Source organism: Propithecus coquereli, unplaced genomic scaffold (genome assembly GCF_000956105.1).
Source record: "Propithecus coquereli isolate 6110/MARCELLA unplaced genomic scaffold, Pcoq_1.0 Scaffold3, whole genome shotgun sequence".
In the NCBI taxonomy this organism is placed as follows: Eukaryota; Metazoa; Chordata; class Mammalia; order Primates; family Indriidae; genus Propithecus; species Propithecus coquereli.
In genome coordinates this window covers 13,774,213-13,796,254 of record NW_012148618.1, presented here as the reverse complement: position 1 = coordinate 13,796,254, position 22,042 = coordinate 13,774,213, and the positions used below count along the sequence as shown (strand labels likewise).

The window sequence follows — 22,042 nt, the reverse complement described above, 5'->3', positions numbered from 1 at the left end:
AGTTTATAAAACACTTATATGTACCATTTTATCTGATTCTTAGGCCAAACCAGAAGGACATTTATGGTAGAAAAGACATTGCTACTGATATGAATACTCTCTAGATTTAGAATTCAGAAGCCTAGGCCAGGCGCGGTGGCTCACGCCTGTAATCCTAGCTCTCGGGGAGGCCGAGGCAGGCGGATTGTTTGAGCTCAGGAGTTCGAAACCAGCCTGAGCAAGAGCGAGACCCCGCCTCTACTAAAAATAGAAAGAAATTAATCGGACAACTAAAAATACATAGAAAAAATTAGCCAGGCATGGTGGCACATGCCGGTAGTCCCAGCTACTCGGGAGACTGAGGCAGAAGGATTGCTTGAGCCCAGGAGTTTGAGGTTGCTGGTATGGTATGCTGTGTACCAATAGCCCAGGCCCCTCTACCCGGGGCAACACAGTGAGACTCTGTCTAAAAAAAAAAAAAAAAAAAGAGAATTCAGAAGCCTAAGCTCAGTTGCCAGTAAGGTAGGCAGTCAGTGCCCACACCCACCTCTCCTGAATGCCAGGCCATTGACAGAGGCAGAAACTGAGGTCCAGAGAGTGAAGTTAGAGTGTACTTTTATCTGTAGCTCCTACTATTGGTGAGTGCAGTGGGAAGACTTACATTATGGGATTTAATGTTTGCAGAATTCCTGTCCTAGCAGCCTTATACAATTTGATTTACTCTCTCATGTGCTAACATGCTAGAGACAATTCATTAAGTTAATCTTAAAATTAGTAGAGCGGGCATGCCACAGGAGGAAGGCAACTAGCATCATTTAAGCGCTTCTGCATGGCAGACATTCCTCTAAGTACTTGGGTTCCTGCACTTGGTCTACTCAGTGACCCTGTGAGACAGGTGATATTCCCTTTGAAAGCTGGGGGAGGTTAAATAATTTGCCCAGGGTCATACAACTAGTACTAGTACATGAAAGAGTAACTCTGTATCTTGTTACTGTATTTTCTGATTTCAACACACACGTACATATTATGATTTGGGACTTTTAGGCACACTTGAAATATGAATTAAAATGAAAACATATCTTCTCTGTTCTTTTAAGGCTACGCAGATATAAAGTCCTAGGGAGTAGTAACTCCGACTCAGACCTTTTTTCTCGCCTGGCCCAAATTCTTCAAAATGGATCTCAGAAACCCCGGAGCACCACTCAGTGCAAGAGTCCAGGATCTCCTCACAATCCAAAAACACCACCCAAGAGTCCAGTTGTCCCTCGCAGGAGTCCCAGTGCCTCTCCTCGAAGTTCATCCTTGCCTCGCACATCTAGTTCCTCACCATCTAGGGCTGGACGGCCCCACCATGACCAGAGGAGTTCATCCCCACATCTGGGGAGAAGCAAGTCACCTCCCAGCCACTCAGGATCTTCCTCCTCCAGGAGGTCCTGCCAACAGGAGCATTGCAAACCCAGCAAGAATGGTCTGAAAGGATCCGGCACCCTCCACCACCACTCAGCCAGCACTAAAACCCCCCCAGGGAAGAATAAGCCAGCCAGTAAACTCAGCAGATAGGAGCCGGGCTGCATCTCTATGAAAGGTGTGAGATCTTCCTCCTAAACCTGATGCATGTGTGTCCCTGTACTGTCTATTTTAAAAATCAGTCTTGATCTTCTCTTGCACAAGAAAGTAACATGATCGATTATTTATAAGAAGACATAAATGTATGATAAGGAATTACCTATGGCAGGCAGCAAGCAGATCAGGAATGAATGCCTTTGTATAGGAAGGGGCAATCCAGCAAAATCCAAGGAGGAGAAACTCATTAAATGAGCTCTCATTTTTTAGCTGCTGTTTAGGAGTTAGAATGGAATTTTAAGGGGTTTTGCCTAATTTTTTAAGCCTCTACTCAAAGATTATATAGCAAAAGTGAAACTTCTTGTTTGGTATTTTCATTCAAAACTTCCCAACCCTGGAGAGTCATTGTTCAGATATTAAATTACGTAAGAAGTCTGTTGCCAGGGAGCCAGGACTCATGTACATTTGATTTGTGTGTTTATTTAGTGTACGGAGAATTCACACCTTCACTTTGCGTCATTCCTAGTACCCTCCCTGGATTTCACATTTTTAAAAGTCAGTGTTTCTTGCCTGATTCAGTCCCTCTTCTTTTATTTTAACAATACATCCTAACAGAATTTCAAATCCAATTACCTTTTTTTAGCCCTCTAATATTTTTGGGGGAGGGAGCAACAGTCCTAACCTAGTACATTTTTATTGCGAAAGATAACTGAGAAACGTACATGAAGGAAAGAAAAGTCTAATTAGAGCTACTTTGCAGGCTTTAGTGTTTAGGGAAAGAGGGTTAAAATGTGGGGCAATATCCTTTAAGATAGAAGAACCTTCTTCCTCCCTGTTAAGTTTCCTCCTTGTAGAAGGAAAACTGACCAGAATAAAATGCTTCCTTACGTCTTCTAGGTATGAACTATTTCTAATGTCAACCTCCAAGATAATACCAGGGAAGCACTTTAGAGATTTAGAAAGAAAAATATAATGTTACTGAGGTTTGTATTTTATACATTTGGCCAATAAGAAATGAATATCTGGGGAAATAAATTTAGCCTGAATATTTTTCTTTTAATGTTTTATTACCTGCTTCTCCTATAGTTTAGTTCAATACTTGGGCCTCTTGGCCTGATTTCTATGTAATCCCATTTACAAAGCTATAAGGAAGATCATATTTGTTTTAATGTCACTCTTCTGCTAACAGGAATGAGGCAAAATTAAAATATACCAGACTTTTTAAATGGGCTTTTTTATACTCTCGAGGTGTTTTGTGTTGTAAAGACCTTATTAAGGTCAGGTAAATTGGTCTGCTTACTGTTGAAATTTGCCTTCTAGCAAACATCTGTGCTTTCTGTTTGACCTTGTGTTTGCTGCCAAATCTAATATGGTTGAATTGGAAAACAAAAAAAGAAAGAAATACATTTCCTCACCAAGTGAACATATTCTAATGCTGCATCAAAGCTGCCCTGAAGCTGCACTGAACTTGTTCTCTTTATCTGTGTTGAGCTTTTTAAAAAACAAACTCAAAACACTATTGAGGCATATAAGGTCTCTTGTAAGAAACGTAGCCTAGTGTGGAATCTTAATTTCTCTTCAGTTGCAAACACTACAGGGGAATGCAATAGATAAGACATATCTGCTATTTATCTAAAGCAACTGTAACATTGAAGACCTGTCGTGTATTATATTGTATAATAGTTGCTATAACACTATTTGCATGTCTTCATGGTAAATTATATAAATATTTATAAATATAGAGAGAGACATATGCTTATATAAACTCATTCTTTCTCATTCTCCATTTGTAATTTCAGGATGACAGGTGGCAAAATTCCTTTTCTATTGTGTGCCTCGTGTACACTTGGGCCTTGCCTATCTTCATTTTCTGAAAATATGTTCTTGGCATGTGACACCTCAGATTCTTCTTGCCTTCCTTGTGTGTAATGCAAGGTTTGGCAGTCTTTAACAAGCCAAGATAGGTTATTTTTCATTTAAAAAAGATTTTATCAGGGGAAAAAATTGACTGGGACATGCTTGTAATACTGGTTCAATGATTTGTCATGTTAGTCATCACATAGTTTTATCCTTATGGTTGGAGTGGATAAACTGGGTTGATAATCATGGATCTGATATAAGTAGATTTTTTAAATGTTTCTTAAAAATTGCCATTCTACTTTCCTCTTTTCACCTCACTTTTTTTGTAGGGGACAGTAGGGCGGGTAATTAATAAATTATCTTTTTCCTGTTGTATTAGTTACATTATGCTAAAAAGTAGCTGGCTTTAAATCCTGATGCCTCTCATCAGAAGTGTGCTAATAGTAACCATTGGAAAAGCTGATAAAGCTGCAACTGTGGTATGTGTGGGATTTTATTTCTTACCAGCATTTCTGTGCTGGCAGTCAAAACTGACAGTGAGGGCAACGTGGCAACTGAACGTTTTCTCTCTCTCTCTGTCTCTTCCTTACATTTTTCTCCCAACCTTCCCACTGTGTTGCCCCCTTTTCTAAATGGAATTGACAAACTCAAGATAAACAACCTCATTGTGTAAGAATATTTTATTTTGCCTGTAGAGGAAAGAGTTAACCAAAGATGTTTCTACTCAGATACTTTCAAAGAAAACAGACTAATTATATCTTATGTATCACTAGGTCCGCTTAGAAGTACTGTCTTACATACAGAGATTTACTTTATGGTTTTTAAAAGCATAGTTTGTGCTTTTAGATGTTAGATGTTGCTCAGGCTAAAAATAGAAGTTGGCAGCCCTGAGCAAGCACTTTGGGCACAAAGATTTTTATTTTTGTTTTATTTTAAAGTATGATACAGAGAATGAGGTTTTTGGTTTGGGTTTTTTTTTTTTTTTTTTTTTTTAGTTCTTTATTATTTATTTATTTTTGAGTTTTTTAGTGACAGCATATTTCAGAAATTAGTGACATAGATCATCCAAGTAATTTTAAACCAATTTGGTTTTTCTACCTAAGATGACGGACATGCCTTTAAAGTCAAGCCAAACTGTATACTAAAAGTAGTATGGAGCAGAAGTTAAAATTGTCTTTTGAAAATCAAGTACCTCTTAGTTTCTTCTGTCGCAACAGAATGGCTGGTTACCTAGTTAAACTTGCCTCTGCCTGGTCCCTGGAATTACTTGGGTGGAACGGAAGATAGAAATGGCAACAGCTCAATACCTTTAGGTAACATTCCTCCTAAATTATGCTGCCAAATCTCCTGGGTGGATGGATTGGTTGAAATATTAAAATCCCACATAGTAATCTCTTGCACAGCTTAAAGGCATTTAACTTTAATGTATAGTGAACAAAGAAGGAAAATTGAGTCATTTCAAATTTAACCTTAAAATACAGATTACAAATATCTTTGAATGTTAAGCCCTAGGCAAGCAAGCACTCTCATTCTCAACTCTGGTATGCAAGCTGGCCTTGCTAATAGTGGCATAGTTACATTTACTGTTTTTTAAGTTGCATGTTGTGAAGTGAATGTTTTTTGTAAAAGTTGCCAAGTTAATCAAGTCCTAAATAAGTAGCAGAATGGTAATTGAGACCCACTATAGTCATTATCCACTTTATATCATTTGCTTTCAAATACTAAACAAATCTCAGCTGCTTACTAATTCAGTGTTCTAGATGTGCAGTATCTCTTTCTGTTTAGCCCCTAGCCACAGTGGGAACTTTGAGGTTCTTCAGTAGTCACCAGAGATTCCTTCCAGGCCACAGATTTTTATTCTAATGTTTCTATGGTTGCATTCAATCTACAAGGGAAAAGTGTACATTGGTGCATGTTTTATAAACCCACACACAGATAGTTAAAACCATAATTAGTTTTTCTATACCCAATAGATTTGAATTAAAAACAGATGCTTTTTTCTCAAGAGCAGATGATTTTATGTTCCTAATCTAACATTAGGAATTGGTGACAAGAGAAACAGGATCCAGAATTCAGAATTTAGTGAGACTTAGGAAAAAAAATGCATCTTACTCTGGCTATTTGAAAATATATCTATTTGTAGATAAGTCTAGATTTAGTCTTGGAGATCAGAATTTTTCAATATTTTAAAAACTTTTTCCATTCCTTTATATCTATCAAAACATGTCATATGTTAGAGAACCATTTCTTCTGTTATTGTTCATATATTTTGGAATTAAGTTGTTTGCATTTACTCTGTTAAAATCTGCCCATTTCTGTTTATGTGTATTTACCATAGATGTGTTGGGATTTGCCTAAGGGGAGAGATACTTTAGCACCTGTATCTCTGAGGAGGTAGAATGGTGGACAGCTACTATTGCACTGTTTAACTTTCTTGAGTTTGGTTCTGTAGACAGTATATTAGCAGAATACCTACCTATCTATGAAAAAGTATTTCAGGATTAAGGCATGTAACTTCTGTGGTATTCCTTACATGTCAATATATACCCAAGTTCGGAAACCACAGATGCATTTTTAGATCTTAACTTAGAGAAGAGTACTAAAGGCAGGTCTAGTTCTCAGATCATATGGGAGGATATAGCATATTGAAAATCCTAGGTGGTTGTTGGGATATCCTATTTCCCTGTCCTCACCCAATAAAACTCTGGTATGGACCTGAGGATGTAAAAGTAGGTGGAAACTCATCGTATCATTGGATATTCTCATTATTTTGGCCTTGCCTCTGAACTTATGAGAAATTTAACTAAGATAGTCTCAGAATCTGTTGCCCAACATTGCTAGGGAAAACTACAGGAGGTATATGGGGAATTCCTGTAGTTCTTAGGTAACTCCAGGACATGGGACGAGGTTCCCTGACCACTTAAAGGGGAATGTGGATGCTGCACACCTCAATCCCTGGCTGGACATGGAATGATAACATTAAAGTCCTGGCCCATCAAGACATTTTCTAAGTCAGTTGTGATTATTTCCTTCTTTAAAACTGTGTAAGCTTGATGTTTAATCATTCCCCTTGAGCAAAGGGGAATCAGAGAAGTAAAGTATGTGACAAGATCAGGATCACCTTGAGGTTACACACATTCGTAAGACACTGAATAGCAAAGAAGTTAAATTACTCAGTAATGATTTGAGTATTTCCTTCGATTTTTCTGGACCCTCAGTTTTAAGGAGATATGTAAAAGAAGTGAAGCCTTTCCTTTTATTGCCTTGTGCAACTTAGCAGTTTTCTGCCTCCTCTTTAGTATGAAGTGAAAGTATGGGCACAGTGTTTACACTGGTAATGCTGGCCATGTCTCTCAGACACCTGGGCCAAGGGTTCTGGATCCCTTCACCTAGAAAACAGAATTGGATGAGGTAGATCTTTGAGCCTGTGTGACTGTAGAATTTGCTGATGACCTAATTTTCCATAACGATGGATAGGAATTTTACATCTCTTTTTAGTAGTTTAATATTGTTGCATATTGTGTACATAAGTGTTCACTCACCTAATTAAAAACATTGAGTAAACAAAGTTTTTATATAGACTACCCTTGCCATATGATGCTTTTTTCCTCTTATACTATTTAAATCCTTAAAAGTTCATGCACAGCACTTCACCATACCTGGACTCTGGGTATTCTTCACTCACCTACAAGGGGTGAAACAAGGCTACCAGAGCTTGAATGTGATTTATTTTAGGGAGCTACCAATGGAGGGGAAAGCCCTTGGGACTTTTTCCAAAACAATTTTCTCTTTGAACTATTCACCAGATAGGTATATTAGTCCACTAAGGTAAAAAGCTTTCAGAAATACAAAGATAGGAAGATAAAGGAAATATGACACTGGCCACTTGTGGCTTTGAAATTGGATTGGGTGTATGAGTAGAGAAGAGAACAGATGATCCAAGCTTGAGCCCCTGCATTGTCCCTGATACACAGTTCCTGGTCCCCCTTCTGACTCCTTTTCTGAAATAGCCAGTACCTATTTCACTGGGCCATTTACTTACAAATTACCAACTTTTAGGAAAAAAGAGGGAGGGGGCAAACATCTATACTGTAATTGGATATAAATCTTGAAAGTTATGAGCTATTGGTAGCTGTTAAATCAGATTCAGCCACAAAGCAGAATTCTCTCTTGTTGAACAAGACCAATGAGTTAGAACGGATGACTTTGATAATTAATAACTCCGCGTTTCTTTCCCTCTCTTCTCCTCTACTTGCTATCAGAGATGAGAAACTGCTGTTTGAAATACCTCCAATGGTATTATATTGTGTCTCTTTCCCCTCCAAGTAAGTAGCTCCCTTTATACAATTTTGCTCAGGCAACCAAGGACATAGAGTATTGGCAGAAACATGGAGTGCTTTTGTATAGGCCATCTGTACATAAAAGTGTAATTATTTATTTAATTTTCCCATTTGTATCATATTAAAGCTTTGTACAGTGTTTTAAGTTCTGTTTTAAAATTATTTTGTATTTTATTTTTATAATCTAGTAATAAAATATTCATTCCGCATGCAAACTCTAGTTCTATTTGTGTGATGGTTTGGATTTCAAAAGTGGGAAATACTATTTTTCTGATTTAAAAAAGTTATTGAATGCACCAGAGGTTACAAGATCAACTGGGAGCAGAAAGTGTTACTGTAATTGCAGTACCACCTCCAGAAGTGACCTAGAAAAGAAGCCCTGGACTGAATAGAAACTAGGTGTTCAGTCTCCCTGCAGGTGAAAACCAGGGTTTAGGAATGTGACGATGGTTCCCCTGTAATAAAAGTATTGAAAGCTCCCTTTCAGCGCATCATTCTGTCTGCCTGGAGGTACTTTTTCCTTCTCCACAGGAAACACCCCTTGTACCACTAGAGGGATTCCTGCTCACCCCACCCCCTTTCCTTTCTGCCTGTAACTTTTCCTTTGAACCAGAGAAATGCTCAGGAGGCATTCAAAGGGCACTGCATCACCCGTCCTGATTTGGTTTGACCAGGAATGTTGGTGCCATCTGTTTTTTCTCTGCCTGGATTCCCTTCTTGATTTCTCACTGAGCAGCAACATCCAAAATGCTGTCTCTCAGGTGTGTTTAAAACAAAATAAGAGAGATTAAGAAATAACTCAAGCTCCCAGAAGCTAATCATGAATATGCCTCTTGACTTTTCAGCTGCAAAGTAGTTGAAATGTTAACCTGATGTAAACCTATTATTACAATGTGTAAAGGAGTAAATAAAGCTACAAGCAAGGCCGGGCGCGGTGGCTCACGCCTGCACTCTGGGAGGCCGAGGCAGGTGGATCGCTCAAGGTCCGGAGTTCAAGACCAGCCTGAGCAAGAGTGAGACCCCACCCCCACCCCCGTCTCTACTGAAAAAATAGAAATAAATGATCTGGACAACTAAAAATATATAGAAAAAATTAGCCGGGCATGGTGGCGCACGCCTGTAGTCCCAGCTACTTGGGAGGCTGAGGCAGAAGGATCGCTTGAGCCCAGGAGTTTGAGGTTGCTGTGAGCTAGGCTGACGCCACAGCACTCTAGCCCGGCCAACAGAGCAAGACTCTGTCTCAAAAAAAAAAAAAAAAAAGCTACAAGCAAGCGGTTCTGTGTGCAGGGTTGCCCGAGGCACTTATGGATTGTTGTGGCTTGGGGAGTATAAAAAGCCTCCCAGTAAGAATTCTGTCCTAAATGGTCAATTGATGTTGCATACTGCTTGGCCAAGGGATTGAAAAGTCAGCCTTTGAGAAAGACAAGGTCAAAATGAGAGGTTATGTTAATTTTATAACCTCTTTAGGGTGGTGACAGCAGAATCTAGAAAACTTAACTCTTCAAAGAGTGTGCTCAGAGCAGATGTAGGCTGATGTGTCTCTCTTGGGAGAATTGTTCACCTTTACCCTCTGTTCTCTGGGGCCCTTGGTCTCCCCAGAGTTGCGTCCGTCCCGCGGGGTCCCCAGTTCCAGCTCGAGTCCCGGCGGGTCGCCCCTCGGGCCAGCGCAGCCAAGGCAGGACCTCACTGGGGGCTGTGCGTCTGCACTTACGAACTGCAGACCCAGCGAAGCCTTGAGCACAGGCCTCAACGAGAGCCGGCCCCGCCCCCGGCCGCCTGGCCCCGCCCCGCTGCCGGTCCCGCCCTGCGACCCAACGGTCGCTCCACGCCGCCGGCCCCGCCCCTCCCAGGCTGCCCGTGGCACGCCGGCGCCTGCGCAGTCTCCCCAGGGCGCCCCGACCGGGATGGCGGCGGTTTTGGAGTCGCTGCTGCGAGAGGAGGTGTCGGTGGAAGCAGCCGTGAGGTGGATCGCGCGCAGCGCCCAGAGTTCGGAGGTACAGCGCTGACACGCCCCCAGGCCTGACCGGAATCTGCTTCCAGCGGGAGATACCAGCCCGCCAGTCCCCTTCCTCCAGGGTGCCTGGCTGCCAGCCCGGGCCGAGTGCACTCCAACTGGGCGCCGGTGCCTGGGCCGCCCACCCTCGGCGCGCCTTGCGGCCCCGGCTGCTCGCGGCCCGGAGCTGGCAGCTGACCCGCTTGCCCCTCGACCTCTGCTTCTTCCTCAGGATGACCCTGGGGAGGCGGCCGCGCTGAGCTCACTCCAGCCACTGCGGAAAGAATTCGTACCGTTCCTGCTGAACTTCCTGAGAGAGCAGAGCAGTCGCGTCCTCCCGCAGGGCCCCCCAACCCCCGCCAAGGCCCCGGGCGCCTCGGCAGCCTTGTCAGGGAGGGCGGGAGGCCCGCCGCGGGGCAGCCGCGGAGCGCGCAGCCAGCTTTTCCCTCCGACCGAACCCCCCAGCACCGCCGCCGAGGCCCCTCCGGCCCGCCGCGGGGGCAGGAGGCGGTGCCCGGGGCCGGCCCGCGAGAGAGGAGGCCGCGGCCCGGGGGGCCCGGAGGAGGGGGTCAGCGGGGAGAGCGTGCCCTGGGCCGGGGGCCGGAGGCTTAGGGGTTCTGGCAGCCCCAGCAGCCCCAGCAGCCCCAGCCTCGCGCTCTCTGATCCACCAAACCTCAGCAACCTGGAGGAGTTCCCTCCCGTAGGCTCGGTTCCTCCCGGCCCTGCAGGGTGAGAATCAGCCCTCATGCAGGAGATGGGTGGCTCTGAGGCTCTGCTAGGGGAGTCAGTAAATTAGGGCTGGGCGTTCCGCAGTAGAGCACGGGAATGGCTAGAAGATCGGGAGTGAGATAACTATAATGGGGGGGGGGGCGTTGCAAGAGGCCCAGCTGTTGTGGTTGTGTAGGGGACATGTTTGAAGATAGGAATTTGAGAAAAACCTGTGGCTACTCTCAGCAGGACGAAGCCTTCACGCAGGATCAACCCAACTCCGGTGAGCGAAGAGCGGTCACTCTCCAAGCCCAAGACCTGCTTCACCTCACCCCCAATCAGCTGTGTCCCCAGTTCCCAACCCTCAGCCCTGGACACTAGCCCTTGGGGCCTTGGCCTTCCCCCAGGGTGCAGAAGTCTGCAAGAGGAGCGGGAGATGCTCAGGAAGGAGCGGTATGGCCTTGCCGCTCCCTGGAATATTAGCTTCCTCCCGGTCGGGACATCTGCAGGGCTTTTCCCTGGAATTGATTTCCCGTTTGGGGATTCTGGGTTCGTTTCTTGGGCTGCTGATGTCTTCTCTGGAGGGACCTCAGTGTGGTTGTGGTGGAGAAGCCAGGCTGACTGCTAATAACATCTTTTTATCCCCATAGCTCTAAGCTGTTGCTGCAGTCACCTATCCCCACCTGTCCCACCCCAGAATCGGGGTTGCCACTCCCCAGCCGGACAGGAAGCCTCACAGATGAGCCTGCTGACCCTGCCAGAGTGTCTTCCCGCCAGCGCCTGGAGCTGGTAGCCCTTGTCTACTCCTCATGCATAGCTGGTGAGTGAGGGCAGAGGGAGCTGGAATGGAGACACTTGTAGAACTGTGGGGCAAGAGAATTGATCAGGCACCTGTAACTGAGCCTTGCCTTCGAATGGTGCCCAGTACCATGGGATCTCTTTTTATATCCAGAGAACCTGGTACCAAACCTCTTCTTGGAGCTTTTCTTCGTCCTTCAGCTCCTTACTGCCCGGAGGATGGTGACTGCCAAGCACAGTGACCATGAACCAAGTCCAGATGCCCTAGGTCAGTGAGCAAGCCTCCTTTTGAGAAATGGGGTCTGGAGATGAGACAATTCCTAACTGACATCTTGGTACTATCCTTCTAGACTCCCTGGAAAATCCGCTGTTTCAGAGCATCCACGATTGTGTCTTCTTTGCAGTGCAGGTTTTGGAACATCAGTTTCAGTGAGTTTCCCTGGCTGAAGCATTTGGGCATTGTTTGCATTGGCTACTTGGATGCGTGTTTGTGCCTGACACAGATGCAGTGGACCTTTTCCTACCTGTAATCTTTAATTTTGTGTCAAGGCTACGAATTTAGCCCCTAAAAGAATCAAATGGACCCCTGTGGTTTTGGCAGCTAACCTTTGATTTTATGGCTAATGTTCCTATCCTGCTGTCCTGGTCCCTGCTCTGAAGGTCTCATTTCTTCCCCCTTTGCCTCCATCGTCTTTGATCCTTGGCCCATGACCTTGCATACCTGGGCTTACATACCTGCTCCATGCTTTCAACATGCTCTGTGGGGTGTGCAGGTGCCTGCTTCCAATTTGCAGTCTGTGTCCCAGTCATATGTCCTATTGTCCCTGCAGGGTCCTTTCGCATCTGGACAAAGGGACCTTGAAGCTGCTGGCTGAGAATGAGCGGCTGCTGTGCTTCTCACCAGCTCTGCAAGGCCGCCTTCGAGCTGCCTATGAAGGCAGTGTTTCCAAGGTAGTGTCCCCAGCTTAGATGTCTGCTACTCTGGACCTGACCCTTCCTAGCTTTCATACATTCAGGAAACCCTGCTCACAACATTGAAGTGTCATGTGGGATGACTCTGGCCAAGAATAAGGGGGCGAAGTTCTCTGAGGATGACCCTGCAGGCTTCAGTTCCTAATGTCTCTGCCCTATTTTAGGTCTCTCTGGAGATGCCACCCTCCGCTCAAGCTGTCTCCTTTCAGCCAGAGACTGACAATCGTGCCAACTTCTCCAGTGATCGAGCCTTTCACACTTTTAAAAAACAGAGGTGATAAGAAAAAGGGAACTTTTGGGGAGGGAATGAAGTTAATAGACAGCTGTTTTGTTTTCGTAGAAACTAGGAGTTTGGCACTGACAGGTGGTGGATTAGTATCACCAGGGCCTTCCTGCCAGCCATCATAAGGGCCGCTTGGCTTCATTCTGTTCTGTGTCCATGGACTTGAACCCCTGAGCTTAGCCAGCCATCTCATAGGTGTGTGACTGTAGTCTCAGGGTTCTCAGACAAGGTGTGCCAGGATGGACTTTCAGTTTCTACAGTGTTATCATCATGCAGAGAACTTGGGAGAGATTGAAAAACAGGGCTGTTCTGTCTTCAGCTTTTGCAAGTGAGGGAAGGCGTCACTGGGAATGAGAGGCAGCTGCGCCTCAGCTGATCAGGCATTTCTGTGTGTGTCAGGGATGTGTTTTATGAGGTGCTTCGAGAGTGGGAAGATCGTCATGAGGAGCCCGGCTGGGATTTTGAGAAGGGCTTGGGCAGCAGGATCAGGTGGGTGCTCACACTGGTCACCTTGTCTCTCTTGCTTCTGGCAGTGAGCAGCAGTGATGTGTGGGGAGCTGACTGGGGGAAGGCTTTTCCTCACTCTTTCCAGCCCAAAGCTGTTTTCTTCCGTCTTTAATGTCTGTAGTCACTGACAACTCTGCCTCTGTTCAAAGGGGATTTGTCTCTCCAAGTTCTTCCACTCGGAAGTGCCTCATACTTGTTCTGTAATGGCAAACGCTTGGAAAAGTGCCAAGCTCTTAGTCACTGGATAGACCCCTCCAAACTCTGTTTTCTCCATCGTCTAAACTGGACGGGTCTGATAACTTGCACAGGTAGATGACTAGGCTGCAGAATGTACACCCTCTGGCCAGTCATCTGCCTTCCACACTGATCCTGAAACTCACTGGCACTCAGTGTGGACTGAAGATTTGAGGGTGGCATTATTTCTTGTTTGGTTAAGTATATCTCTAGCCTTGAGAGATCTTGGTGACAAAAGGTCCCTTACCTTTTCCCATATCCCTGTGCAGGCCCACTTTGACAGAGGTCTGCTCCAGTCCCTGGTAAAGGATCAAAAAGCCCAAGGACCAGCTTATTCTCTCAGATCTTTCTCCTTACTTCTTCCTGCACACCCTATTCCTGCCTTTTATTCCTCAGAGCCATGATGGGTCAACTCTCCGCAGCCTGCAACCACAGCCACTTTGTGCGGCTTTTCCAAAAACAACTTCTCCAGGTAATAGCCCCAGCGGGAGATGAATCTACAGTGAACAGTAGATATTATAGGCAGCTAAGCAATGGCTGGCACTTTGGGACAGGGAGGACAGCCAGACACATCCTGGGCTGGAGTTTGAATAGAAGTCTACTGCTCCTTGGGCCGCGATGAAACTCAGGTGGCCAGAGAAAAACCAGGGCGCTCTCTGATGTGCCCCGTGCCCTCACCCAGCCCATGACCACCTCCTTTTCCTTGGTTTGTGCTTAGTACTCAGGCCTAGTCTCAAATCCTAGCTCTAATGACCCTAGACAAATGCTTAACCTTGCAGTTTCAGTTCCTTCAACTGTAAAACAAAACTATAATCCCTACCTTAAAAAAAGTATCTAAAGCACTCGACAGAGTTGGCATTCCATAAATGTGCAGTACTTTCTCCATGTTTCGCCTAGTCCTTCTCCCACTTACTTCTCTCTCCTCCCTCCCCCTGCCCCAGATGTGTCAGCACCCTGGTGGTGCTGGGGCTGCTGTTTTGGGCGAGGCTCCAGATGTGCTGAGCATGCTGGGAGCTGACAAGCTGGGGCGGTTGCGGCGCCTGCAGGAACGGCTGGCGGCCCCTCAGAGCAGTGGGGGGCCCTGCCCGCCCCCCACCTTTCCAGGCTGTCAAGGCTTCTTTAGGGACTTCATCCTTAGTGCCAGCAGGTAAAGGTCCCCTGTATCTTGCAGGGAATGGGACAGAGGCCAGGAGAGGTTTGGCTTCCCAAAGGCCTAAAGAGTTTTCCCCACCCTTCTTTGCCTGGAGTAGAATGGGAGGGCCAGGTGATGTCTGGATCCTTCCAGCTCACACTTTGACTCTGTTTCATGTCTTGTTCTCCGCCTACATTGCTAAATTCATTGCTCCTTGGCTTCCCTGTCTACCCTGCTGAGCCTCTGCCTGGAGAAGCCCTTCTTGATTCTGGTTCTGCACCTCATTCAGTGCTCATTCCCCATCCCCTCCCTAGCTTCCAATTTAACCAGCATCTCATGGATAGTCTGAGCTTGAAGATCCGGGAGCTCAATGGCCTGGCCCTGCCTCAGCACGAGCCCAGTGACGACGGGGAGTCAGACGTGGACTGGCAGGTTAGGACACGGGGCACTGGAGCTGACGGGGTGAGACTAGGAGGGAAGGGGTATGTTCAAGACAAACTTTACAACAGATTTAAAATTGTTCTAGAAGCCTTTGCTTAGGACCTTGTACTTCCCTTGATTCCATGCAGGGTGAACGGAGGCAATTCGCTGTGGTGCTGCTTAGCCTGAGGCTTTTGGCTAAATTCCTGGGCTTTGTGGCTTTCCTGCCATACCGGGGGCCTGAACCACCCCCGATCGGTGAGCTTCAGGACTCCATTCTGGCCCTGAGGAGCCAGGTGAATGGGTGGGAGATGCTGGTAAGGAGGGAGCTGGGAGGACCAGCAAGGCACTGAAGTGGACTGGTTTCCTGGGCTATTCTGGAAACCAGGCAGGTCAGAGGGCATTACCAGCCCCTCCTGAGGACCTGCCACTGACTGACCACTGGCCCTCCCAGGTCCCTCCAGTCCTGGACGTGCGCGCTCTGCTGCAGCAGGGGCTGCGGGCCCACCGAGCAGTGCTCACCGTGCCCTGGCTGGTGGAGTTCCTTTCCTTTGCTGACCACGTTGTCCCCTTGCTGGACTATTACCGGAGCATCTTCACTCTCCTGCTGCACCTGCACCGGTGGGTAGAGAACGGCTAAGGCTTGAGAATAGAAGTGGGGTTGGGGGGAGCATTGCTCGAGCCTGCTGTCCATAAAGAGGGTCGAAGCTGTCTGTGCCCCGTGCATGCTGCCACCGCCACACTGAGCCTCAGAGGAGAGGCAGGATTTGCTCCTCAAGGGCAGACAGTGGGCAGTTACCTGTACTTTCATTGGCCCTTTTCTGTTCCTAAGGTGGCCCAGCTGAGAGGGAATACAGATATGGGAGGGGAAACTGAGGAGCTCCTGGCTGCCTACATGCCAGCAGACCCTTTTAGGTCTGTTCTTGAGAATGGCCTTGCCAGTGAGAGCTTTCGCTTGCTCCGTGCCCTTTTCTTTGCACAAATCCATTCACACCCTCCATTTACCATTTAGGAGCTTGGTCTTATCACAGGAGAATGAAGGGGAGATGTGTTTCCTGAACAAGCTGCTGCTACTTGCTGTCCTGGGCTGGCTTTTCCAGGTGGGCAGAGTGAGTTCCAGATGGAGGGAGCAGGAACACATCTGAGTGTAAACAAGGCAGGGGCCAGAGGTGGAGGTTCAGAAGAGGAGTGGGGATTACTGCAGTCTCAGAGAAGGTCGCTTTGAACCTGGTGCCTAAAGCCTGGCACCCTGAGCTTGGGAGGGGTGATAGTCTCTGGTGCCGGCTGGCGCTGCGACTGCCTCATCTCTTGCCAGATTCCCACAGTCCCTGAGGACTTGTTCTTTCTGGAAGAGGGTCAGTCGGATCCCTTTGAGGTGGACACAGTAGCCTCAGAGCATGGCTTGGTGAGTGTTGGGGTCCAGCCAGAGCCATGGGAACCCTAGGAATAAAGGGAGTGGGCTGTTGGGGAAGGCCCAGCAGGAGACAAGCCAGGATAGAGACTTAACCATCATAGTATTCTCCTGCCTGGCTGTCCTGTTGCTGGGGTCACTGGGAGGGAGGGAAGCCTGCCTGCCTTCCTGACATTGGCCTCTCCTGCCCCAGGATGGCGTGCCTGTGGTGGACCAGCAGCTGCTCTACACCTGCTGCCCCTATATCGGTGAGCGTGTCCCGAAGTGCCCTTTGGCCTGACTCTGTCATGTTCTGAGGTTCTTGGTTATTGCCTGGGTACCACAAATACTTGATGTCCAGGATGTTTGGGGAGGGGAGGGACGTTCTCAAACTAAGAACTTGGACTTCCCTGATGCAGGAGAGCTCCGGAAACTGCTTGCTTCATGGGTGTCTGGCAGCAGTGGACGGAGTGGGGGCTTCGTGAGGAAAATCACCCCCACCACCACCACCGGCCTGGGAGCCCAGCCTCCCCAGACCAGCCAGGGGCTGCAGGTAAGCGCAGGGTGGAGGCAGGCCCCTGGGGAGGCCGAGGGACACCTTCACTGCCTGTCCCCTCCTCCCCACAGGCACAGCTCGTCCAGGCCTTCTTCCACAACCAGCCACCGTCCCTGCGCAGGACTGTGGAGTTTGTGGCAGAGAGAATTGGATCGAACTGTGTCAAACACATCAAGTAAGACCATTTGAGGGTCCTGGTCTAATTCCCTTACCATTTTTTCCCCTTTTCCCCTCAGTTTGGCAACTGAGGAAAGTCAGTGGTGTGGTGGGCGTTGTGGGGGTTGGGCTGAAATTGCTAATCCCCTTTGAAGGAAGTTCTGGCCAAGTTTCCTTGAATTCGCAGCCCTTTCCAATCCAGCCCTCCCAACTACCCCAAACCTTGCTGTCCCTGCTGCAGGGCCACGCTGGTGGCAGATCTGGTGCACCAGGCAGAGTTACTTCTCCAGGAGCAGCTGGTGACGCAGGGACAGGAAGGGGGAGATCCAGCCCAGCTGTTGGAGATCTTGTGTTCCCAGCTGTGCCCCCACGGGGCCCAGGCGTTGACACAGGGGCGGGAGTAAGAAACACCAAGTCCATTTGTCCCCTTGACTCTCCTCAGCTTCTTTCCTGTTCTTTCTTTCCTCCTCCACACTCACATTCTTTGTTACACGTCTTCTCTACACCTCTCTTTGTTGTTCTTTTATCCCCTCCTCTGTAGGCTCCTATCTTTGGCTTTAGTACGTCTGTGACACAAAGTACAGCTGTTGAGTTGGGGGCCTGTGTGCTGCTGTATGGCTGCTGGTTGAGGTTCTTGTTTCTCCAGCCCCTGGAGTGGGCGGAGGGTGGACGTGCTTCCTCCTGAGGCAGAGCCTCCCTGGTCAGGTGCATGGCATGCTCAGGGCATTCACTGCCTGGGCCAGGCTGAAAGATCTAGACATCACTGCCCTCCTCCGTCTGTCTCCTTTTAGGTTCTGCCAAAGGAAGAGCCCTGGGGCCGTGCGGGCGCTGCTTCCAGAGGAGACTCCGGCAGCTGTACGTAGCGGGCCGGGAGGTTGTGGTGGGAGAGGCGCACACATAGCCCGTGTGAGGCTGCCGTAGGGTGGGTGAGTCAGTCCAGCTCTGGCAGCCATTGTTGTACCCGACCCTCCCCTGGCCCGACTCTGCAGTTCTTCCGATTCACAGGTTCTAAGCAGTGCAGAGAGCATTGCTGTGGGGCTCGCGACAGAGAAGGCGTGTGCTTGGTTGTCTGCCAACATCACAGGTGAGGTCCGGGAAAGAGGAGTGGCTGAACCAAGTTTTTAAATGCTGTACTGGCAGGGAGTTGGAGGCAGCTGGGGGAGATGGGACTCAGCCAGCAGGGAACAGTGAAGGGTGGGGGTTGGCCTGGTGAGCCCGTGCAGGGCACTTGGTGACCCCTTTCCTGCTCTCCCTCTGCCCTGCAGCGCTGATTAGGAGGGAGGTGAAGGCGGCAGTGAGTCGCACACTCCGAGCCCAGGGTCCTGAACCTGCTGCCTGGGGGGAGCAGAGGGGCTGCTCCCACGCCTGTGAGCACCACGCTCCCCTCCCCTCCCACCTCATCTCCGAGATCAAAGTACACAGCTACCCTACTCCCTCCGGCTTCCCTGCTCCCCGCCCTGCTCTGTTCCTGGTTCCTTTCCTTTCTCACATCAGCCCCAGTGTTGTGTGGCAGCTTTCCGTGTTGTCCTGTTGGCTCCTGTTCCATTCGTTACTGAATGGGATTAGGTAGGGCAGAGCTGAACTGAGTGGTTTACCTAATTGTTATTCTGTGACTTTTGGTATTTGAATCACCTAGAAGGAAAAAAGGGGAGATATGAAATGTTGCACTAAATGTTTATTACACAGATGCTGATGGGAGTGGGGTTAAGTGCAGTAGAAGAGTCTCTAAGGGATAGTCACCCCAATATTTGGATATGATTTCAACAGTGTTCTATGTGGGAGGCAATGTTTGTTTAGTCACAGGCTAAGAATAAATGTGATTTTAAAAATTCAGACTGCCTAGAGCAGGGTTTAGCAAACAGCCTGTGGACCAGATCAAGCCCACTACTTGTTTTTATAAACAGTTATATTGGAACCCAGCCCTGTCCATTCGTTTACGAGTCATCTATGGCTGCTTTGGTGCTACAGTGGCAGAGTGGAGTGGTTGGGACAGAGACTTTATGGCCCACAAAGCCTAAAGTATTTATTGTCTGGCCTTGATCTAGGAATGAAGATTCGGAATAGAGACCAAGCAGCAGTGAGTGAAAATGGAGATTATATTAATGTATGAGGGAGGGGAACAGCTAGAGGCCCTTAGCTGCTGGCTGTCAGTGTGCAGAGATTTCTGTTGAAACCTCAGCACTCCCAAGATGATGAACAGAGAAGCATAGAAAGTACCAAGACTGTATCTGATAGGACAGTTTCCCTAAATGCTTTAAGAATAAGATGCCCTCTGGAAGTCTGTTAGTTTTGTCCCCAAGTTGAGTGGCATCTGTCAAGTTCTCTGGCAGCACGTTGTCCCTCAGCTCACCTGCTCCATCTGTCCCTCTTTTGTTGTCTACATGGTTGCTTCTGGCTGTGCCGTCTGCCCCGGTCCCAGGTCCCAGGCATCTTGGCCCAGTTACTTCACCCTCCAGGGCCCTATTTTCCTTCTGCCTGTCTGCACTGGTTGATCCCGCCCCCGCGCTGACGCCCCTGTGGTGTCCTAGCGTGCACGTGGTGTGAAGTCTCACCCTGCTCTCCACAGGACGTGCTCTCGCTGGCCGTGGGGCCCCGGGACCCTGAGGAGGGAGTCTCCCCAGAGCATCTGGAGCAGCTCTTAGGCCAATTGGGCCAGACGCTGCGGTGCCGCCAGGTGAGTCATGGCATCTGCTACATGAAGGATGCTTTTCTGTGTGTCCTTGTCTAAGACCTAATAACCAGAGCCATGTTGACTGAGGGCCAGTCCTTACAGCAGTAAGTGGTGCCAGTGTCTAGGGTCGCCATTCTTTTTCCCCACAGTTCCTGTGCCCACCTGCTGAGCAGCATCTGGCGAAGTGCTCTGTGGAGTTAGCCTCCCTCCTTGGTATGGTTCCTTCCAATCAAATCACTCTCCAGCCAGGTCCCCCAAATCTCTGGGTTGGGTACAGGCAAGATTAGATACACAGAGCCCTATTCTGCCGTCATGCTTAAAGCTGGCTTTCCTCTCCTCCCGTAGTTGCAGACCAAATTCCTGTCCTAGGGCCCCCTGCGCAGCACAGGCTGGAGCGAGGGCAGGCACGAAGGCTTCTGCTCATGCTGCTTGCCCTGTGGAAGGACGACTTTCAGGGGCCGGTTCCGCTACAGCTGCTGCTGAGCCCAAGAAACGTAGGGCTTCTGGCAGACACACGGCCAAGGGAGGTGAGTCAGATGCAGGGACGAAGGCTTCATTGCCGTCTGCAGTCACGTTCTTACCCACCACCCTCATCCCAAATTTTATGAGCTGCTTAGTTCCCTTTATTCCCCTTGTCCTGTTCCGTGCTCAGACGGACTCCATTTACCCATCTTGGTGTGTGTCAGTCAGGGCCTCTGTTCAGTCCTCCTTGGTGTTTTGCAGTGGGATCTGCTGCTGTTCCTGCTCCGGGAGCTGGTGGAGAAGGGTCTGATGGGACGGCTGGAGATCGAGGCCTGCCTGGGCAGCCTCCGTGAGGCCCAGTGGCCAGGGGTAAGGAGGCCTCGTTTTGTCCCACATGGAGAGAATGGGTGTCGTAGATCCTATTCGTCCTGAAAGGGGGCAAGTAATGGGCCAAAGTCGGTGGATTTTTGTCAAGTGTCTTCAGGACCACCCCGAACTTAAGGAGCTCTGGCTGACCGCCTTCGGTTCTGAGTAGCTACTGCATGAGGGGAGAGTGTTAGGGAGACAGGGAAGAGGGAGGGAGGCAGTTAGAAAGCAGCAGGGCACAGTGACTGGGGGTTTTCAAAATCAGAGTAACCTGGATTTTGAGCTCAGCTAGTACTTAGAATTTTGAGTGATTTGGGCAAAGTAACCTTATTCATCTATAAAATGGGACTAATTTCAAGATGAAATAGATGTGCTGAGTAGGTGGTGAAATGCCATCAGAGTTCACTCTCCCTGCCATTTTAGCCTCCCAAAGTACTAACAAGGTCCATTTCATCATAGAGAGCAGTTGGGAAAAAATAATATAGCCCGGCTACAGTGTACTCACTGGTTAGCTGGGGCTTGATATTTGGGATTATCTGTAGTAAAAAGGATGAACCATCCAGAATTGCCTGCCTTTTTCTGTCATCTTTTCTACTTATTCCAGGACTTCTCTGAGGAATTAACAACCCTGTTCAATCTGTTTCTGGCAGAGCCTCATCTGCCAGAAACCCAGCTGAGAGTTCGTGAGCTGGTGCAGCCAAATCGGGGGGCCGTGCTGGCCCAGAGCTAGGACGGGGAAGGGACCCTGCCTTGAATGTCTCACCAGAGCCCTGGAACCCCGCATGGGCCTGGGGAGGAGGCCCAAGAGCCCGGTGCCATCCCAGGGGCCCAGGGCTGGCCCTTGCTGGTCTGAGTGTGGCCGGCTTGATAACCAGAACTGCTCAGAGGGGAAGGAAACGTGGGGCTGCTGGGCATCCCACCGACTGCAGGCTCGCCATCCGAATCCTCGAGGAAGGAGCGTTCACCTGATTCAGGATTATGGTGGAAAGGCCTACCTAGAGACTCCAGCCCTGGAGCAGCAGAGTTGGCGTTCATCACTGGGATACTAAACAAAACAAGGGGTGTGGGCTTGTCGACACAGGAGTCAAGCCTCATTTGCTGCTATCCCAGCATCTCTCAAAACTGTGGTCTGGGAAATCATGAGAGAGGTAAATGACTTCTGTTTTAACTTGTGAGGAAAGTTAAAACGTGAATCTTGGGGTTTTTTTGTTTTTTTTTTAATACCACCAGGAGCTAGACTGCCAGCTCTTTAAAAATGCACAACAGATAAGGTAGGACTCACCCAAGCGAAACCTGGCTTTGCCCCTGTACCCGCCGCCCCTGTGCAGGTAGGACCTCTTTAGGCCCCCATCTCTGTCCAAGGACCAAGCACAGGGCAGAACATTAGAGCTTTTAAAAATAAACTGTTTTCTTTAACAAGGGCTTGAGGCTTAGTATTTTCACCTGTCTTTTCCCTTTAAAAGGCTGCAGAGTCACAGGTGGGCCTTAGGTTGGGAGTTTAAGAGTGGCTTGGCTTGGCTCTGTACTGCCAATGTCAGCTGCCTTGCCTCTTAGTAATGCCTGCATGTTCCACTCAAGAGGCTGTCTCTGCTATTAATTTACTGCCAATAGTATTGACTTTTCCTGGGCAACTCCCTTTCATATGTGGGAGA

At 48.3% G+C, this 22,042-nt stretch overlaps 2 protein-coding genes across 2 annotated transcripts in view; both read left to right on the top strand.

The window, feature by feature from the left end:
* TTBK2 (tau tubulin kinase 2) overlaps positions 1 to 1,646 on the top strand; it is a 99,380-nt gene extending 97,734 nt beyond the window's left edge. The window contains exon 14 of the mRNA XM_012649135.1: positions 1,077 to 1,646. Coding sequence (XP_012504589.1) covers positions 1,077 to 1,539 — 463 coding nt within the window. The 3' untranslated portion in view covers positions 1,540 to 1,646. The remainder of the gene's footprint in view (positions 1 to 1,076) is intronic.
* An 8,000-nt stretch (positions 1,647 to 9,646) lies between these two features.
* On the top strand, positions 9,647 to 21,591 carry CDAN1 (codanin 1). Its single transcript, XM_012649062.1, has 28 exons — positions 9,647 to 9,736; positions 9,968 to 10,464; positions 10,693 to 10,896; positions 11,094 to 11,263; positions 11,396 to 11,509; positions 11,592 to 11,670; positions 12,072 to 12,192; positions 12,378 to 12,487; positions 12,896 to 12,985; positions 13,634 to 13,709; positions 14,179 to 14,384; positions 14,684 to 14,801; positions 14,939 to 15,085; positions 15,244 to 15,410; positions 15,802 to 15,889; positions 16,105 to 16,194; positions 16,394 to 16,448; positions 16,599 to 16,732; positions 16,807 to 16,910; positions 17,133 to 17,291; positions 17,683 to 17,746; positions 17,897 to 17,975; positions 18,157 to 18,305; positions 19,458 to 19,565; positions 19,712 to 19,775; positions 19,908 to 20,089; positions 20,286 to 20,393; positions 20,995 to 21,591. Exons 1-28 carry the CDS (start codon positions 9,647 to 9,649, stop codon positions 21,118 to 21,120), a joined length of 3,699 nt encoding a protein of 1,232 aa, XP_012504516.1. The 3' UTR covers positions 21,121 to 21,591.
* The last annotated feature ends 451 nt before the right edge of the window (positions 21,592 to 22,042 follow it).

Excerpts from the sequence above, each read along its gene's own strand:
- CDAN1 (XM_012649062.1), top strand. The coding sequence starts at position 9,647 with ATGGCGGCGGTTTTGGAGTCGCTGCTGCGAGAGGAGGTGTCGGTGGAA. Across the intron at positions 12,488-12,895 it reads CACACTTTTAAAAAACAGAG|GGATGTGTTTTATGAGGTGC; the intron begins GTGATAAGAAAA and ends TGTGTGTGTCAG. Across the intron at positions 16,733-16,806 it reads AGACCAGCCAGGGGCTGCAG|GCACAGCTCGTCCAGGCCTT; the intron begins GTAAGCGCAGGG and ends TCCTCCCCACAG.